At 34.0% G+C, this 19,624-nt stretch overlaps 2 protein-coding genes across 2 annotated transcripts; one reads left to right on the top strand and one right to left on the bottom strand.

The window, feature by feature from the left end:
* On the bottom strand, positions 1–4,424 carry LOC150110152 (peptidoglycan-recognition protein SC2-like). The gene is made up of 4 exons (XM_090398149.1): positions 4,077–4,424; positions 3,772–3,957; positions 2,387–2,592; positions 1–496 (listed from the first exon to the last, which is right to left on the bottom strand). Exons 1-4 carry the CDS (start codon positions 4,156–4,158, stop codon positions 359–361), a joined length of 612 nt encoding a protein of 203 aa, XP_090254275.1. The 5' UTR covers positions 4,159–4,424; the 3' UTR covers positions 1–358.
* A 4,933-nt stretch (positions 4,425–9,357) lies between these two features.
* Positions 9,358–17,477, top strand: LOC150110151 (peptidoglycan-recognition protein SC2-like). The gene is made up of 4 exons (XM_090390664.1): positions 9,358–9,468; positions 9,642–9,827; positions 12,311–12,516; positions 17,334–17,477. The coding sequence occupies exons 1-4, from the start codon at positions 9,396–9,398 to the stop codon at positions 17,475–17,477; spliced, it is 609 nt and encodes a 202-aa protein (XP_090246790.1). The 5' UTR covers positions 9,358–9,395.
* The last annotated feature ends 2,147 nt before the right edge of the window (positions 17,478–19,624 follow it).

The raw sequence follows: 19,624 nt of genomic DNA, 5'->3' as shown, positions 1-19,624 counted from the left end.
TAGTCATTTGATATGTATATTTTATTAGACTAAGACATCAAACAATATTCAAGGAAGGGTTTAGATGGTAAATCACTCCTTTTTAATTTCTAAATGTTGAAGCTATGTTATACAAAACATTATGCAAGAAAGTTACAAGCGATCAAGTTAAATGTTAATAAATCCTCCTACATGACAATTAAACATTTTACATTACACACAGCATGACTGTTCTTGGCTTATTAAAATACGATAATTTTATTCAACAAAATATTCATTACATGGATTCTCAGATCAAACTGAGAATAAACATTGTTGGTATTATTGTGTGTATGCATTGCAAATAACTGAAGTGTTATTAAATGAATTCGTCTTATCCTTAACAGGAATATTTTGGTAATCTTCCTCCTATAAATCGTGACCATGTCTTGATGATTGCGTAGAGTCTGTTCCCTGGACAAGCAGTGCAGGATGCATCGCGATGCCCATGGAGCTGGTAAGTGTTGGTTATTGCACCCTACAGGAGAAAAGACAATTTTATCTCAAATCATCTAAAAATAAATATCCTCTTTAATGTACATTATGTTTTAGTGGTAATGCATATAATTTTGATGAACAACTAATAAAATCCTTAAGCTGTTCATTCGGTAATCTACAGAAAATGAGAAATGATACAGATATCAGACAGATCACGAAATTGCTGAAGATATTCAACAATTCACGCAATTAAAGTGCAGTTAAGTTGGCCGTGTAGTCAAGATGAAAGTGAGAGGTGGACAGTCCTCTTTACAGTTTGAATTTTCACCGAGAGCAAAAGATCCAGAGGAAGACAGATGTTGAGGTGGAGAGAAGATATTATAGAAATAACAAGAAGCGGCTAGATTGAGGACGGCCCTTGAGAGGGAAGAGTGGAAAAAATTGGGAGAAGACATTGAAACGCACAAATGTAGCATCCATATAATAAATTTGTAAAATACCTTTACTGTTATTAAGTACACATTAGATAATGATCGGTGAACCAGTATCCGTGATATTGCAGTCTTCAACTACAAACATTAATGATAAAAATTTTTCATATTCACTTCACCAACATCCCTGGCATTAATATTATTTATATGATGTGCACCGACACTTACAGTCATCCAAACCACTTCTTATTCCTAACAAAACTTCAGCTGGTGACCTCAACAGCTACCGTCTACCTGAACTTCACAAACTACACTCATAAATAATTCCTGCCTGTTGAAAGCCAGCACGTATGGATTTATCGGAAGTGACATCTCATGTTAGAGAAGGCTGTATTTTGAATCCTCTCCTCCCCCCTCCAGTTGATCTGCTCTGGGTCAAAATTTCCATACCAAACTTAGTTGCATTTACTATCCCCAACCTTCTCCTAATTCTGATAACCTCTCCGATGTCTTCGATTACTTTTTCTAGACTGATTTTCTACATTCAGAACAACTAAATACAGGTCCAGAATTAACACGTACGCATTCGATTGATATTTACCATTCAGCATGGAAACAAGACTGTGTTTAACTCATTCCAAAATAAAAAGGAGAAAATCTTTCAACAAGATATTATCCAATTTATATAACTTCGGTTCTCTCAAAAATCCTTAACAGCCAACTTCTTTATAACCCGGAGTCCCAACGTGTAATAAATCATTGAAAATGTGTATTTCATTCACTCTCTCGATCTACAGCTAATTTCTTTGTAATCTAAGACAGACTTGTATACGCTGAAGACACTACTTCTCGCCAGTGTAACTGCTAAGACTTTAAAAAAATCAAGCCCAACTTTAAATATAATATTGCTCACGCGGTCGAGCGGGATGTGCACTCCAAGCCTGTCTAAAATTGCTTGATGCTATACTGAAAAGTGTAATTCGTAATTCTCTAACGATCCTCTCCTTCTCTCACAGATTCACTCCAATCACTTCTCACAGACGTCTTGTTTCCTTCCTAAGTCTCTTCTATAGGCAACTTCATGAACAATGTTGTACTGAAATAGCCACCTTCATTCCTCCTCTTAGAGAGAGAGAGAGAGAGAGAGAGAGATTGTAAGAATCTGAGGAGCTGATGGCCAAAATACATCCGTTTATTATCCATCTTCAAAGTTACTGAACAAACTTCTTTTCTTCTCTTTCATTCCATCGCTCCTTCTGTTCTCTGAAACAGCCTACCTCATTCTATCTTCCCTAAGGACCTCAATCATGAATTATTCGAAAAATGCGTTAACAGTTCTGTTCTCTTTGTTCTCCTTAATATATTTCTCCCAAAAACACTGATGATCCCACTACACGTTTTGTAATTTTTTTTTTTGTTCATGAGTCTGATTATATACATGGCTTCTCTAAATAATATCTAAAGTGTGCATCAAAAATGTTAGATAATCAATTACTTACCCTTTGGACACCACATGCTATTAAATTCTTGGCAGCATTCAACATGGCTTCACTTGGATTTCGGTTTTGGTAGTTTCCCATGAATGAGATCCCTATGCCATTTGTATTGTAGTTACGAGTATGAGCTCCGACTTTCCTCCATCCTCTCCCTTCGTATGCTCTGCCGTCTCCTCCAATGAGGAAGCTGTAACCAATGTCCGACCAACCTAAAAACAAAGGAATATAAAATTACATTCATTTTTTAAGTAAACTGAATAAGTAAATTCTACTAACAAACATAATTTTGAAGAGTGATAGGCAAGTGTTTTATGTGAGAAATATTTTAGAATATAATCGAAAATAAAAATGCATCTGAGAATCCTTGAGTCCTTAAAATTGTTCAGTTCTAGATGTTAAAGAACATGAAACAACATATCAAACATAAATAAGTGGGGGTACGTGTTTTATACGTATATATCAAACACGTACCCCCCCTACTTTTTTATGTTAAACTTTTCTGCAAAGAAAAAGGTCTATTTTTAACTATATGGAAATCTGGTCTACAAATGCAGAATAAGGAGACTGTTAATGATCCAATGCGTCTCTCAGATAAAAACTCTAAACCCAGTCGACGATGATTAGATGCAAGCCTGGGAATCTTAGCTATATAAAGATTCTTCTTGTCCTAAATGGAATTCGAGCCCAGGCCTTTCCGACTGAGCTATGGAAGTTAGAATGATTTTTTCTTCTATATGTAAATAGCACATATTATAAAAAAAGGAATTGGCGATAATTGTAATTATTTATTTAAATGCATTTCTTAAAATGTAAGTAGCTATTAGTAAAGTAGAATATGCCATCCGTTATTAAGCTTTAAAAAAATAAAATTTGTTACTTCATCTCAAATTTCACTTAAATCAGCGCATTTGAGGGGAAAAATTTAAAAAAAAATTCTAGTCATGTAAAACTTATATGCTATAAATAAAAATAAATCAACTGATTTACGGTTTACAAACCATCGTCGGCTGCAAATTCAACTGCTGTGATGAATCTGTGCATGAATGATATTACAAAGAGTATATTTTTATGACTCTAACAGGTTATTTTCTAGCTGTAATTAATAAATGGAATTATTAATTAATTAGTAGGAACTTATTGCTTTAATTGCAAACAACTAATTTGTTCCCAATCACTTTTAAATATGCTTACGTATGATGTATTATTCTTTAAAAATTAATCTCTTAACTTCGAGAATGTACAGCTAAAACTCTTGTTGTGGTGGAAGAAAGAGTAAAGACTGAAATTTCTCTACTGATTAACATGATGAAGTTCACAAAAACGAATGGAATAGAAAACATCATATAAATATTAATATAATCTCAGAATTCGTGACAAACAAGATTTACCTCGATTATTTTGATGATATTTCTGTGTACTCTTCATTATGTTTATACAACTTGTTTTACTTGAACAAGATGCACCTGCTGTGTGGTGAATAAACACGTGGCTTGCAGGACCCGTATTCTGAAGAGATCCTTTTGTTGGACTGGCACCCCATCCACTGCGACTAACTACTTCCACACGTGGACATCCTATAAATATATAAGCAAAATATAAGTGTAAATTTATACATCATAGTATTTCTCTCTCTCTCTCTCTTTCTCTCTCTCTCTCTCTCTCTCTATCTGTGTGTGTAAATAGCATCTCTTACCTTTTGACTCGGGCACAAACAAGGCAAGTAGACCCACTACGCACATTACAAGAAACACGACTTTGTAGAACATTGCAAACATTGCCCAATTATAGTTACAAATAATTATAAATGAAGTACTTTTTCAATCTCCACAATGAAACTTAATTAAGTAGCCTAAAATGTTTTTTTTCTTAAACCGAAGGAGTGCAACTGGAACGGTTGAAGAGTGTTTGTTACATTCTAATCTGGGTAGCGATTAACTCCCTGCAAGGAACAATATTCATCGACAAAATCGTATCACATCCCTCACATGCAGCAGTTTAACAAAACACTGGAAATTCCACGGCTCTGGAGGAAGTCTATGAACTTTACTTGGAATAAAAATAACAAATTACAGATCAGCAAATATCTCTTCCTTGTGTGAGTCAAGGAGTCACAGGTGCCACTACAGATATTCTAAGAAGTAGACGGATATCGAAATTTGCATTTATACCGCTTCAAAGTACCTTTATCAACTAAACATCAAACATCCTTGTAAAGGTACGAGTCACATGAATTTTAACAGTTCCAATATGGAGTGTTATTCATCTTCATTATATTGTGTTCATTTCCACGTATCTTTCGAACAATGATTAGGAAATTTAAAAACTCACAGGATAACGATCACATTAAAATTTGGGAATAATATTCTCTGCAATCCAAAATGCATAATTTTCCAATATTGCGTAAACTATTAATGAAGTGTTGATTAAAAGAAAAAAATACAATCTGTTTTTTAATAAGAGAATAAATAAATATATATAGCAGGGGTAGCCAACTACGTATCCTTTTAGAGCCAAAATAATTCCCGTAAAACTTAGAAGAGCTGCAACCTTTGCCCGATGCAATGGCACAGAGCAGGCGCTAGGGTCTTTGCCGCCCGCATGCAATTTCTATCTAAGCGCCCCTGTAACGATCCGGGCGTGTGTGGTTCTTTTACGATAATAAAAATTTAAATTATTTGAAATTTCTTAAATAAATTTTGACAGAACAGCAACACACGTTGGTTCGCTAAATGTAACGGACCGGGGGTGTTGACTAGGCAGGATAATCGTTAAAAACCCGAATATTCAAACAATTCTCAAAAGTTAAAGCAAATTTTGATAAAGCCACTTCACTTTAATCGTTGAATATAATGATACAGGGATTATAGCCTTCTCACCGACCCGAATCGCTAACAAAATTAAAATGAATTTTAATTAAAGTTAAAATTTATTTGAATTAAAGTTTAAAAAATTCTTGCATTTTACAAGTTACTAAATTCTTAGTAACTTGTAAAACGTTTTTAATAATGTTTATAAGTGGAACTATCTTTCAGGAAAATAAAAGAAACTCAAGATAGATGAGAAAATAAGAAAAGAATTCAGAAATAATTAGAACATTTAATATAAGTATTCAAAAAATGATATCTTTACACAATAACAGAAAATAAAATTAAATTACATAAATATACTTAATTTTTTAAGTATATTTATTATATAACGTATATTTATTATATATTAAATAACTGAAATTTTTTTATTTATTTAGGGTCTTGATATCATATTCACAAAATTAGAAATAATGGTCTTAACGTCTAATTCCGCACATATATCATTTTCAATAAGAAACTAACAAGCTTTTTGTTGGCATACTTGTTCTTAAGTAGGTTTTAATCAATTTCAACTTGGAAAAGGAATGTTCACCGCTCGCTACACTAACAGGTAAGGTTAATAGTATTCTTAAAGCAATTGAAAAGTTAGGGAAAGATAAATTATTGGACACAATAAAATTAAGAATATCGAAAGGGTTTTGAATTATCCTTCTGAAAAATATCCCGGAAAGTAACTCGTCATACAGTTCTATTTCATTTACGTCTTTATTGTCACCGTCCATCAAGAAAATCTTTAAATCGACAAACTTTTTTCGTAAATCTTCGTTATTAATTTGTAGTAATCTATACAAGAAATTGAAATGATCATAATATGTTTTTAGTTGTTCAAAACGTTCTATTAACGAACACATTGCAACGTCTAGAAGTGTATAAAACACATTACTCTAAATATATCTTCTGGTGATTGTGGCGTTTCGTCATGAAAGATCTTAGTCCAATTGTCGTGTCTTCTTTCGTCGTCGAACCTTCGTACCAGTTTTTAAATTCTTGTTCTCCATCCACCTCTTCACTCAGTTATTTTGCCGTTTTAGAACTTCTTTAAAATTTGTATCTGATCGATATTCTTGTAAGAATATTTTTAAATTTTCGATAGATTGTAAAGCAAGTGCAATGTTCATATTTTTGTCTTGAAGCATTTTACTCACAGAGTTTATTCTGTTAAGTAAATCATGCCAAGTTATAAGAGATCAAATAAATGTGTAGTCCTTTATTTTAACAAATAATGTTTGTGCTTCATGCTGAGTTTCTTTATTAAAATTTTCATTATTTAAAATTTCAAAAAGCGTATCGTAAATTTCTCCTAATTGATATCATAGAAGGCGGATTGCATTAATTTTACTTTCCCATCGCGTTTCTGATGGCTGTTTCAATGTTAAATTTTTTACGAACTTTAAAAGGATTGCCCAATGTTTGTAAGAGAATGAAAAGAAATTTTATATTTCTTGAATAATTGCAACGAAACTAATTGTATCTGAATTCACTTTGACTGCATCGTTAATGATTAAATTTAGACTATGAGCAGCACATCGCACGTAAAAAGCTCGAGGAGGTTTGTTCAAAAGCAAATTTTGGAGCCCATATTTTTTCCCTTTCATATTTTCCCCATTATCATACCCTTGACCTCGCATGTCTTCAATGGGAATGTTCCATTTTTCCAGTTGTTCCATTATTGTTGGACATAAACCACGTCCTGTGGAATCTGATATATCTGCAAAACCTAAAACGTTTTCCATGATCTTGACAATTCCATTGTCACAGGAAACAAAACGAATAATAATAGTCATTTGTTCTGTTTTACTTGCATACGGTGTGCAGTCTAAAATTATGGAATAATATTTAGATTTTCGAATCGATAATAAAATTGTATCCCTGATTGCGTTACTTAAAGTTTCCAATATTTCATTTTGACTGTCTTTACTCAAATAGTGTACTTTATTGTTTTTGTAGGGCTCTTTCAACATGATTTTCCATAACGGAATCAAACTTCTCAAACAATTCGACTAATTTTAAAAAATTGCCGTTATTCCTTTCATATGATTTAACAGATAATTTGCGAAAAGCTAAATTTTGGCTACCAAGGAATTTTATAATTTCAATCAAGCGTTCTAAAACACTCGGCCAATGTTTCTTTTCCATTTCATACACGCTTTGAGTATGGCAATCAATAGTAGTTTTGCTTTTTAAATTTTTATCAAGTTCCTTCCATTTTAAGAAATTTCTCATGTGAGTTAAACTAGTCTCATGTCTATGCAAAGTTGTACTTACATTTCTCCAATTGTTATAACCTTCTACAAGACTACTTGATTCAGTAGGTGCGAAAACTTTGCAACAACAGCAAAAGGGATGTATTATATTTTTCCTTTGAACAGGCCCCATTTCAATTAAAAGAACTCGTAATTTTTCATCAATATTTCCCCATTCACCTGGATCTAAATCTACAGAGACTAACAATGTGTTAGTTTCGTGGTCAACTACAACTAAATCTTCTCCTAACTGTTTTTCACTTAAATCATGCGTCTTGTAATCTTGTTCAATAGTTACAATAGTACTTTCATGCGAACTGGATGATGTCCACGGTTCTTCAACTCTGATTTCTGATGTATCGAGTTGGTTACAATCTGCATCAAAATATTTTAATATTTTAACAAATTTATTAAGATCCCCAGTTTTTTTCTTAATAGCTGCTTCTTTCGCAGCATGAAGCTTACGATTTTGTGCACCGGATAACTTTTCTTTTAATTTTTGATTCCATTTCTATTTCATACCCACAAGAAATTATTACACAACACGACACAGAGACGAAATAATGGTCCGCACTGCGCTACTGTCAGTAGCCTACTGAGATGTGTACCCTATGACTGGTTAACTAGTAACAAATGTTTTGTAAGAAAATTCATTTCTGCGCATAAAAACCGTTCACCGTTTCACTTTAGATAAACTGCAGTAGACACAACATTCTGCAAGCAAGCATTTAGCCTACTCTCACTGCAAAATTATAAACAGCCGGCTGATCAAAGAGGCGGCAATATACAATTTTTTTTATTCGGTGTATCCGGCCTTATACATTCTAAGAATTTTTTGTTTTTATGATAAAAATTTTGTTTCTTAAAAATGAACTTACGAACCGTGTCCCAGCGGCGGTGCCCCCTTCGTAGGGCGCCCGCATGCACCGCATGCTCTGCATGCCCGCTTCAGCCGGCCCTGTTAACCATTATCATTATTCATACAGGATGATTGACAGTCTCGTGGAAGTAATCTTTAAAACTATTTCAGAGTACAAAGTCTCTGAAGCATCAAAATAGATAGGTTTCTCTTAGTAGTTGCAATTTACGTACTTAATTTAGATGCAAATACACATCCTATTTCTTAAATGGAACACCAGTAAAATATCATCGATACCAAAGATATTCTTTATTCGAATGTTAAAGAGATTTTAGTTTATTTTCACTTTTGAATTTCGCAGGCAAATTTCCTAAAAACAACCTTACCTAATGTTAACGTGAATCTCATTGAAGTTTGTTTGCTCAGCAGTCTGCACAATAGGCAAATTGTGCCAATTTCACAAACAATAGGCAGATTTCACTTCCAAGAACTAGCATTCTAAAGAGCAAAAATGAACTCATGTCTTGCACAATGAATATTTATGCCACAAATATTAAGGAATATTCTTACAAAAACGAAATGCCACATCAGAAATAAATTTTCAATTTTACGTCTTAAAATGTTTCCCAGAAGAAATTCGATGTATTTCTTCTGGCTTCTTAGAATAACTGTAGTAACACCTGTCGCTGACATTTTAAACGGAAGTGTTTTTCTGGTAGAATATTGTGGTTTGTATTTCAAGTGAATCTAACAGACTTCCTCCATACGAGTAGCTGTGGAATTTCCAGTGTGTCGAAAAATTGTTTCATGTACACAACGTAATATGATTTCATTATCAGAGCCAATCGCTGGACATACGAGAGTGACAAACGCTATTGTTTGTTCAGTATTCAAAGTAGGACGTATAAATGCTCCCGAGAATCTTTTGGAATCATTCAACTTGCACTATTCCTTAAGAAGAGCTTCTCACTACTTAATTCAATTTTTGCAGTCGATTTTGATATTATCTTTCATTTTAATCTACTTATAAATTTAGTTGCACAATGTTTTATAAAGTCGTAATTTCTCCACTGTGTTCAATGGCTTTAGTTGCAATGTTTGTGCTCGAATCTAATGGTAAAAAGTTTTTTATTAACTTTACACGACACGCTAGTATAAAGTGATGCTAACCTATAAACAAATGATGAAAGAATAATAATGGAATATGGAGAATATCTTATTCTTATAAATTCAGTCATTTTGTTGGTATATACTTCGTTTAATTCTTTTAATATTGTAAATATTTTTAGGATGTCCCGGCGTGGAAGTAGTTAGTCGTAGAGGATGGGGTGCCAGTCGTACAAGAGGATCACTTCGGAATACAGGACAGGCCAAACACGTATTTATCCACCACACTGCAGGAGCAGCTTGTTCCAGTAAAGCCAGTTGTATAAACGTAATGAAAAGCACTCAGAGATTTCATCAAAACAATCGCGGTAAGTCTCTTTCTCAGGTTATACTGATGTCTAAGATTAACTGAAAAGTGTTAATGAACGTTTTACTAATTCCAAATTAACAAAACCAAAACTAGAATATCATCATCATCATCGTCATCATGCATATCAAGGATTCAGGCCTAGCATGGCCTGTTCCGGCCGTAGAAGTCATCGTTGAATCGTTTAAGAGGACATCCTGGTTTTCTTTTTCCTAATGGCTTGTATTTTAAGGCTTGTTTTGGTAACTTTCTGTTTTCATTCTTTGAACGTGTTCCATCCATTTATGTTTATATTTTTTAATTTTTCTATTACTGGTTCTTGGTTTAATTCTTTCATAATTTCTTCATTTCTTTTGTGATCAAATAGGGTATACTTTGCAGTTTTTCTCATAAACTTCATTTCTCCTGTTGTTAATCTTTGTTTGTCTTTTTGTTTTATTGTCCAGATTTCGCTTCCATACATTAAGACCGGTAGGGCTAATGTATTGTATACTTTTAGCCTGGTTTGTTTTTGAACTAGGTTTGGTTTAAATATAGAGTTAATTACTTACTCCTGTTATTTTTAAATATTTTGCAATTTTTATGTTTATATCTTTTTCATTTTCATAAGTGATCATACATCCTAGGTAGTTAAATGAATTCACCTGTATTAAGATCTTGTTATCTATTACTATTTTAGTTCTTGCTGGATCTTGTCCTTTAAAGGCCATAGTTTTTGATTTTTCCGTTGATATTATCATACCATAATCTTTGGACATCTCATTTAGATTTAAAATAGCTTTCTGTAAGTTATCTTCAGAATTTGTAATTATTATTTGGTCGTCGGCAAAGAGGAGAGTGTTTACGTTTACTGTAGGAGAAAGTTTAATTAATTGAAGTAAATTTTTATTCCATTTTATTAATATTTCATTTAAGTAGATTAAAAAGAGTTGCTGAGAGGGGACATCCCTGCCGGACCTCTTGGTTTATCTCTCTCGTATATGATAGCTTGTCATTTAATCTTATTTGTATTTGATTATTTTCATATATACTTGTGATAGCTTTTAGGATATTATTTGGTATTTGTCTTTCTTTTAATGTGTTAAATAATATGTTTCTTTTAACTTTGTCAAATGCTTTTTCAAAGTCAATAATGCAATATGTGTTTCTAATATTCTCTTCTTTTCTCTATTATTAATTATAGGCAAAAGGCCGGGTCTATACATGATCGTCCTTTTCTAATTCCATTCTGTACTTCAAGAATAAAGTTTTCGGAATATTTCATTAGTTTGTTATTTAAGAATCTGCTATATATTTTGTAACAGGAATTTAGTATACAGATACCTCTATAGTTTTTAGGGTCATCTCTATTACCTTTCTTAAAGATAGGAATCATAATTTCTTTTTTCCATTCTATTGGGGGATACCAGTTGAGTAAATTTTATTTAAAAATAATAAGAGTCTTCCTTTGAATCTTGTTCCTGCATATTTATATAGTTCTGAACCTAGCTTATCTTTTCTACAGGTGATTTTCCGTTTCTTGTTTCTTTCAGGCTGTTTCTAATTCTTCTTCAGTTATTTCCTTTTCATTTTCGTTAATTGTTTGCCAGTTGTCTTTTTTAAAATATTTGTCTGTCCATAGTTCTGTGTAGTAATTTAGAAATTCTTCTAATTTCAATTCAGTGTTTAATTTTATGTTTTCTTTGGTATCTGCATTTAGGTGTTTCAAAATCTTATATACATTGGGTCTTATTTTATATAAATCATGTTCTAAATTAGAAACAAATTTATTCCATGATTCTCTATGTCTTTTTCTGACTTCTCTTTTAGCTATGGCTCTTATTCTTTTAAATTCTATTTCATCTTCTAATCTTTTACTGCTTAACCATTTGTGATAGGCTTCTTTTTTCTTTTTAATTATTTCTTTGATTGTACCATCCCAGATCTTCAGTTTTTTCTTTTATTGAATTTTTTGGTCTTTCCTAAGCTTTCATTTGCTGCTGCATTTAGTATCGTTTTTATATTAAGCCATTCTATTTCTATTTCTTCATTTTGTTTTATTTTATCTAGATATTGGTTAATTCTTTGTTCATATAGCCATTGTACATTTGTGTCATTCAATAGTCTAGTTTTATAAACAAATGTTTCAATTTTTCTTTCTGTTCTTGTTACTTATAGCCATTTAGGTGGTAATCTTAATTTTATTTTAACAAGGAAGTGGTCAGTGCTTATTTCATATCCTCTGTGAACTCTAACATCTCGTGAAAAGTTTGATATCTTTTCATTTAATATGAAGTAATCTAATATTGATTTCCATCCTCTTGCTGCCCAAGTATATTTATGTATGTCTTTATGTTTATAAAGCTCTAACTATGTTAAAATGTATAATTCTTTAGTGCATGCAGTTAATGAGAATATGTTATTCAAAAAATGAAATACAATATATATCATATTCTTGTATTGCACAGCAATTAATTAATACATTTCACGTTTCTTTCATTTTAGGTTGGTCTGACATCGGATACAGCTTCCTCATAGGAGGGGATGGTAGGGCATACGAGGGAAGGGGTTGGAAGAAAGTCGGGGCTCACACCATTAACTACAACACAGATGGAATGGCGATCTCATTCATGGGAAACTTCCAGAACAAAAATCCAAGTCAAGCAATGTTGAATGCAGCCAAGAGGTTGATAGCATGTGGTGTTCAGAAAGTATGTGTAATCTCTTCGTTGTTATCCTATATTGAATGTTTTAGATATTATTCGAAGGATTCTTATAAGTGAAGGTTTAGATCAGTGGTCGACAACCTTTTTAATATGAAGGGCGCAATCTGCGGGCGCCATGAAGCTCGGGGGAGCTGGTTTCGACTCCTCCTGATTTAAATAAATAAACTTAAATTTATAATTGGCATGAATGGTTTTGAAATGTCTTTCTATATTACTTTTTTTTTAGAAATAGCCGCACTATTATTGCATAATAAACAAATACATTTGCCATTATGATTGATAAAGCAAGGCGCTCGCATCTGATCTGACAGATACATGCTAATTGTTAACATGAATATTCTTTTTGTACTCATTTTTTATTTTTATTTTTTATGGTATTTTATATTCATTCATATGTTACAAAAATATGTTGTAAAAGCGAGGTAAATGAAATAATGTTAAAATTTGAAATCTCGTTTTTCTCAAAAACAACTAATCATAGAATTCTAAGCCTGAAATGAGAGAAAAAATGCCTATGTCATGAGTCGTCCGTAATTTTCAAATTTTTATTGCGGTCTTCATATTAAAAAGGTTGCTGACCTCTGCAAGATGTGTGCTTTACATTTATGTAAAATACTAAGGAAAGAGGAATGGAGCTTGCTCCACCTTTACTACGAGTTGCCCATTAGGAACTACTTATGCTTGCATCCGCCGAAACTTTTAGTTTCTATATTCGGTTATGAAATAATGTTGGATCCCATATTCACTTAATTTGTACCATCGTGTATTATATTTGCAGTGTTTTTTCTTCATGTTTTCTTGCATTTTAGCACATACTAGTAATGAATGTATCTCTCAGATATACTGCGATCTACGCTGCAAAATTACCGCTGCGAGCACCAAAGCAGTTTACAATAATTTCTCTGAGGGCGCACTAAAAATTCACCGCGGGCACTGCGTTGCCGACCTCTGGTTTAGATAGTTTCATACATTATTTTATTCGCATAATTGATACACAGTCAAAACAAGATATCATTTAAACAACAATGTGACTGGTGATACGGAGAAATTCAGATTCCACCCAAGAATCTAAGAATAGTCCGTCAGGTAGCGTCGTAAAATTTCGGCTATTCTAAGTAATGCTGTTTTTTTTTTGTTTTTTTTTGTTCATATGGGGTCACTTCGTTGATGTTTAATTGCTGTAAATAGTTGGATAGCTTCTTTGAAATTGCATCAAGTGCACCGATAACTATTGGGATGACTGTTTGGTGTGTTTAAGTCACAGCAGGCCTACTTCGATTGCCAGATGTCGATATTTAGTAATTTTTTTCCAGTTCTTTGTTGTTAATGTTGTCATCATTTGGTACTGCGATATCTATAATCCAAACCTGTCAATGTTCGATAATTGTGATGTCAGGTCTATTGTGTTCCAAATGCCGATTAGATTGTATTCTAAAGTCACAGAGAAAGTTTGCTGTTTCGTTTTCCAATACTGTCTCTATTTGATGCTGCTACCAATTATCAGAAGTAGGAAAGCCATATTTTTTGCATACATGCCAATGAACTATTTTGGCCACTTGATCATGGCGGTATTTATAGTCAGTTTGAGCTATCTTTCTGCAGGCACTAATCAAATGTTCTAGTCTCATCTTTCTGATCGCATAATCTGCATTTGCTGTTATTATCGATTTTCAAAATTGTTGCTTTTATTGCATTAGTTTGTAATGTTTGTTCTTGAGCTGCTAGAATAAATGCTTCTGTTTCTTTTTTTAATATATCCATACTGTAGCCATTGCCACGTCTTGTTCACGTCAATTTTGTCCTCAGTATCTCGAAGAAATTGGCCATGCAAGGGTTTATTTTTCCAGCGCATGTATCGGTTGTTTTGCTGTTTCTTTTTGTAATCTGATCTTTTCCTGTTGCTTTTGGAAGGCCCGCTTGTGTAATTGCTTAAAGCATTGGCTCAGAGCTATTGTCGATGTAACTGTTTAAACTAATTTCTTCTTCTTCTTCTTCCACAGTCTGTCTCACTTGCAGCAGACCCCGTCCACTTATTTTGCTTGGTAGGTACAACCGGTCAACATCACTTCGTGGATGTAATGCATGATGCATAGTCATTAATTTTCTAAATTTCCGGTCCAGTTTGTCCAGGTCTTCTTTTGTCCAATCTATCATGCCAGCTGTGTATCGAATCACCCGTATAGCCCAAGAATTCATTGCTCTATTTGTGTTTACTCCATTTAGTTTTGCTTTCGGAATATTTCTAACTCTTTTGGTGTATTCTGATGCTGCCTGTTGTTTAACTTTCGAGAGAAGAATATCACTGGCTTCTAATATTTCTAGGTATTTATAGTGTTCGTCAGCTGAAATTGCTTTTATATATTTCTCTTGATCAAAATTAAAATCGCTAATGTCATGAATTTTTCCTCGTTTAATACACAAAATTGAGCATTTATCTAAACCAAATTCCTTTTTGATGTCCTGACTGAAAATATGAACTGTGTTCAGTAAAGAGTTTATTTGCTGAGCAGATTTTTCATATAACTTCAAGTCATCCATATACAACAGATGGAAAATTTTAATATTACATTTAGGAATTTCATATCCACGGTTTGTTCAGATTCATACAAAAAGGTATCAAAGAAATGTTGAAGAGCAATGGTGACATGGAATCACCTTGGAAATTTCCAAGTTTAATGCTAATATCTCCGAATCGTTCATTATTCACTATTTTTCCATGATTTTATAGCAACAGCCAGAAACGAACATGTGTTTTTGCTAATTCAAAATATTTTTAGTGATTTTAGGATCCAGGAGTGTGGGAGGGAATCGAAAGCTTTCTTGTAGTCTATCTATGCCATGTTTAAGTTAGTTTTTCGTCTTTTTGAATTTCTGAGAATCATTTTATTAATAAGCATCTGGTCTTTTGTTTCTCTAGATTTTTGAAAATTGCTTTTTTGTTCAATCGGATAAATCTGATTTTCTGATAAGTAGTGGTATATGGAATTTGCTATGATTGCAGTGAACAGTTGGTACGCATGTTATTGGACGATAGTTACTTGGGTCTGCACCCTTAACCTTCATGAAGAGAAAAGTGCGTCCAGATATCATCCAGTCTTCCACTGAGCATGACTGCAACAAATAATTAAATTGTTCTGCCATTCGATCATGTAGACTGGTTAGATGTGTTAACCAGTCTACATGATCGAATGGCATGTAGTTCGTCTTTGCCAGGTGCACTCCAGTTTTTTAATTTTCTAGTTTGAGCACTGACCATTTCTTTAGTGATAATGACATTTTGCATTTGTTTTTGTTTCATTTCTGACTGTATTTCCTTAATCCATGAGGCATCTTTATTGTGTTCGATAGGATTATCCCAGATTGACTTCCAAATGTGAGTGTTTCTTCTTTTCCTGGTGAATGATGGTTTGCATTTGTATTTCTCTGGAGAGACTGAAAGAACTAACGTTGGTTTCGTCGAAATTGCATATTTTGTACACAATGGATTATTCTTGCTTCATATCTTTTAATTTTCTGTGCAGTCGTTGCAATTCTTTGTTTTAGCTCTTCGGTAACTTCAGCAATTGTTTTGTTGGGCAAATTATATATTCTAATCAATTTGTTTTTGACGTCATTAATTTTCATCCGTCCGTCTTTAAAACTCTTTAATTTGCTCAGATATCAGCTCGAAGTTTGCTGACTTTTCGTTCCAACCGGATTTTTCATGGTGCAGATTGTTTCATCCTCGGCTTTTGCTCTTGCAGTTTGCAACCAAGCTTCACTGTAATGATATAGACTGAGCTGTATAGGAGCTGATTTGTTTCATTTATACTGTTGGTTGTGATGGTTTTAATCACAGAATTTGCGTCTAAGAGGAGCTATTTTAGTTTAGATTTATGTAAAGCTTTTAATGGTTGTAGTCTTATGCGGTCGTTTATGGAGTTCATATGTTCCAATATCTCTGACTTCATTTTTCACTGCACTTCTGTCAAAACATTCTGAGGAATTTCGTCAGCTTGATGCTTACTGAATTGAATTCCAAAGTCTGCTATTGCTACCTCCTGATGATCTGCTGTTACTGGAGTTGGTTTATTATGTAACTCTTGCAGCTCAAGTTCAGTAAATATTTTGTTACGGAAAATGAATTCTTTTGGTCCACAAGTCTTTGTTCTGTTATTGCAGATTCTGGGATTTTTTGTTTCCAAATTAAATGCATACGCTTTATAAAACCTCGTTTTTCTGGGGTGGGTTGATCTGTAAAAACATTTCATAACTTCTCTGTTTTCCCTACAGTTCATTCTTTACGTTTGGTTTCTTCCAGTCGCGTTTCAGCTTCCTGCCCTGATTGCTCAGTAAGGAGAACTGGGTTCTGTAACCCACTTGCCACCTGATGCCCAGGATCCCCAACATCTGACGCAGTTCTTAATGACCGGGGCGTCGACTGATCCAGTATGGATCGCTTCTTACGTTTCACCATTAAGATTGGGAATGGAACACTGTTAGGTCTGACCAGACTAACAGTGTTCCATGGTTCTATGCTATTGAGCAGCCAGTTAGTCTGGCTCCTCAGTAGCATAGCTGCCAACAGGGCAGCAGCTATGCTAATTCCAGAATAGCTCTCAACATCACTAAAGCACGCAAGCCCTACGCTCTCGATAAGGCCGTGTTCCTTCGGGGTATTATTATTATTATTATTATTATTATTATTATTATTATTATTATTATTATTATTATTATTAGAAATACCTATTGATAGAATACGTTTTAAAATACTTCATTTTAACTTCTGTGAGCTAAAAGTATCTTTCTTTTTACTCCTATAGGGCGCAATAACCAAGACCTACCAACTGCATGGGCATCGTGACGCATCTTGTACTGCTTGTCCAGGGAACAGACTCTACGCAGTCATCAAGAAATGGCCGCGATTTAAAGCAGGAAGATTACCAAAATATACCTGTTCTGGATAACATGAGTCAATGAAACTGTTATTTGAAATACTCAAATCTCACAAAACTACATGCCAAATAATATTACTTTATTAGGTGTGAGAAATCATGTAACGAAAACATTTATGTGAACTTAATAAACCTATGATTTCTAAATAATCACATCGTTAGTGTGTAATCCGAATAATGTAAAAAATTTGTAATCTTCTACTATGTCTGTGGGTAGCAGTGTCCCAGAAAATTTCCCAGAAAACACATTTCCATAGAGTAACGTTTCCAGTGGACCATGACATCGGGATGATTCCTTTCACAAGATTTTCGCTTAAGTAAACCTTCACCTACCATCCATGTATCTGGAAAAGTTACTGGAGTTGTTGGTTTGGAAAAGTCATTATCTGGAAATGTCATTCATTCGAAAAAAAAACAGCTTTTCCTCGGATGTAAAACAGTAGACATATCCGTAGATGATTTAGGCATAAGCAAGAGTATCTTTCATTGGGATGCCACTTTAGAAGCGCATACGGAAGAGTGATTTATGCTGGTTTGTGATCTGGGAAACGGTGTCCGTTGCGGTCTAGTTGAATCCCATTGTGAGCTGTTTTCCACAGTTTTCATTCTAGATTCGCACAAGGAGAGATAATCAATCGACGTGGAGAAAACTGCTGGTCCAACAGCGGTTACTCCACGCCGATGGTCTGCTGTTGTGTACAATATCCTGTCACTCTTGAAATACCTTAACTGCAGTGTTGACAGTTTCCTGGTTATTGCCACCCTTCGATCAGTACACTGCAATAATATCTTTTTGGAGCCCATCCGATGCCGTCCCTTGCATGCCGATCATTAAATTTGATTTAACATAATAGCATTATGTTAAATCAAACATATTTATGATTTAACATAATATCATTATCACAACTTCATTATCATTGACTTTAACCATTAAACGAATGATGCCAAATGATATGGAATTGCCGATTGTTAAATAACAGGAGTGATCTCAACATTTTGAAAGGATTATATATACAGGGTGTTCGGGATAAATTTGACAGTTTCGTAAGGAAAAAGAAAATCTTCTTTGTATCTATTAAATTTAATGAATTGACAAAAAAACATTACAGGCAGAGTTAATTACAATACTATCAACAAGATTTACTCAAAATAACCACCATTAGCATCGATCACAGCTTCAATTCTGCTTCGGAACCTCGAACAAGCTGATGCTACAGTCTCCCTGGGAAGGGCCGCAAAAACTGTTTTAATTTTATCCATTAACTGGGCTTTCGTATTACTGGAAGTGCGAGTGGTGTCTTTTTCAACTGCGCCCCATACAAAATAATCCATGGGGTTAAGGTCTGGGGAGTTTGGAGGCCAAACATTTGGACTGGTGAAGTCGTAGAAATTTTCAGACAACCATTTTTGACTTTTCCCAGAGGTGTGGCAAGGGGCCGAATCCTGCTGCCATACATACGGCCTACCATTGGCTACCCTTGTTATCCAGGGCTTGACTACAGTTAGCAACTCCACGAACAAAGCCCGAATTCCAATGCCAGGGTTCTTCAACACCTGTTCCTGCAGATTTGCGAGGAATTCTGCTGTACGAACGCAATCAGATCGTCTGCTAGGGATCTTTCTTCTTGCTACATCCTCGTAGTCACCATTGCAAGTCTCTAGTTCATGCCTGATTGTTTTTACTGTATTCAGGGAGCATTGGGCAGCAGTCGTAATATCCTTATTTTGATGGCGGGCACGAATCATCATGATACAAGTTATTCTCTTCCATGATTCAGGTGGGTTCCAGCTATCCATCCTTTCTGACATCTTGTATATGAATGAAGAAGGGTCCAAACTTTTAAATGAAGAGAAGTGTGTGTTAATACATGTAACTTACGGAAAAATATAATTAATTATAAATATGTCAAATTTATCCCGAACACCCTGTATATATATATATATCCTCCAGTAAACATATGCTGCGGGTTCGAATCCCGCTATGGGCATGGATGTTTGTGATTGTCATTAGGCGAGAGATGAATTTCAATACCCAGCAAAATACCACTTCCTGGTTTATTTGAAGCATAAAGTGGCTTAAAAATTTCCGTGTTTGGTCTCCAGAGTGTGGTTTCCGGACTATGTACAAATGAAATGTAAATGCAAAAAATATATAAAAC

This window comes from Typopeltis vanoorti, chromosome 1 (assembly GCF_054136105.1).
Source record: "Typopeltis vanoorti isolate ZY-2024b chromosome 1, IOZ_Tvanoo_1.0, whole genome shotgun sequence".
Lineage (NCBI taxonomy): Eukaryota > Metazoa > Arthropoda > Arachnida > Uropygi > Thelyphonidae > Typopeltis > Typopeltis vanoorti.
This window is presented reverse-complemented; position numbering and strand designations above follow the sequence as displayed.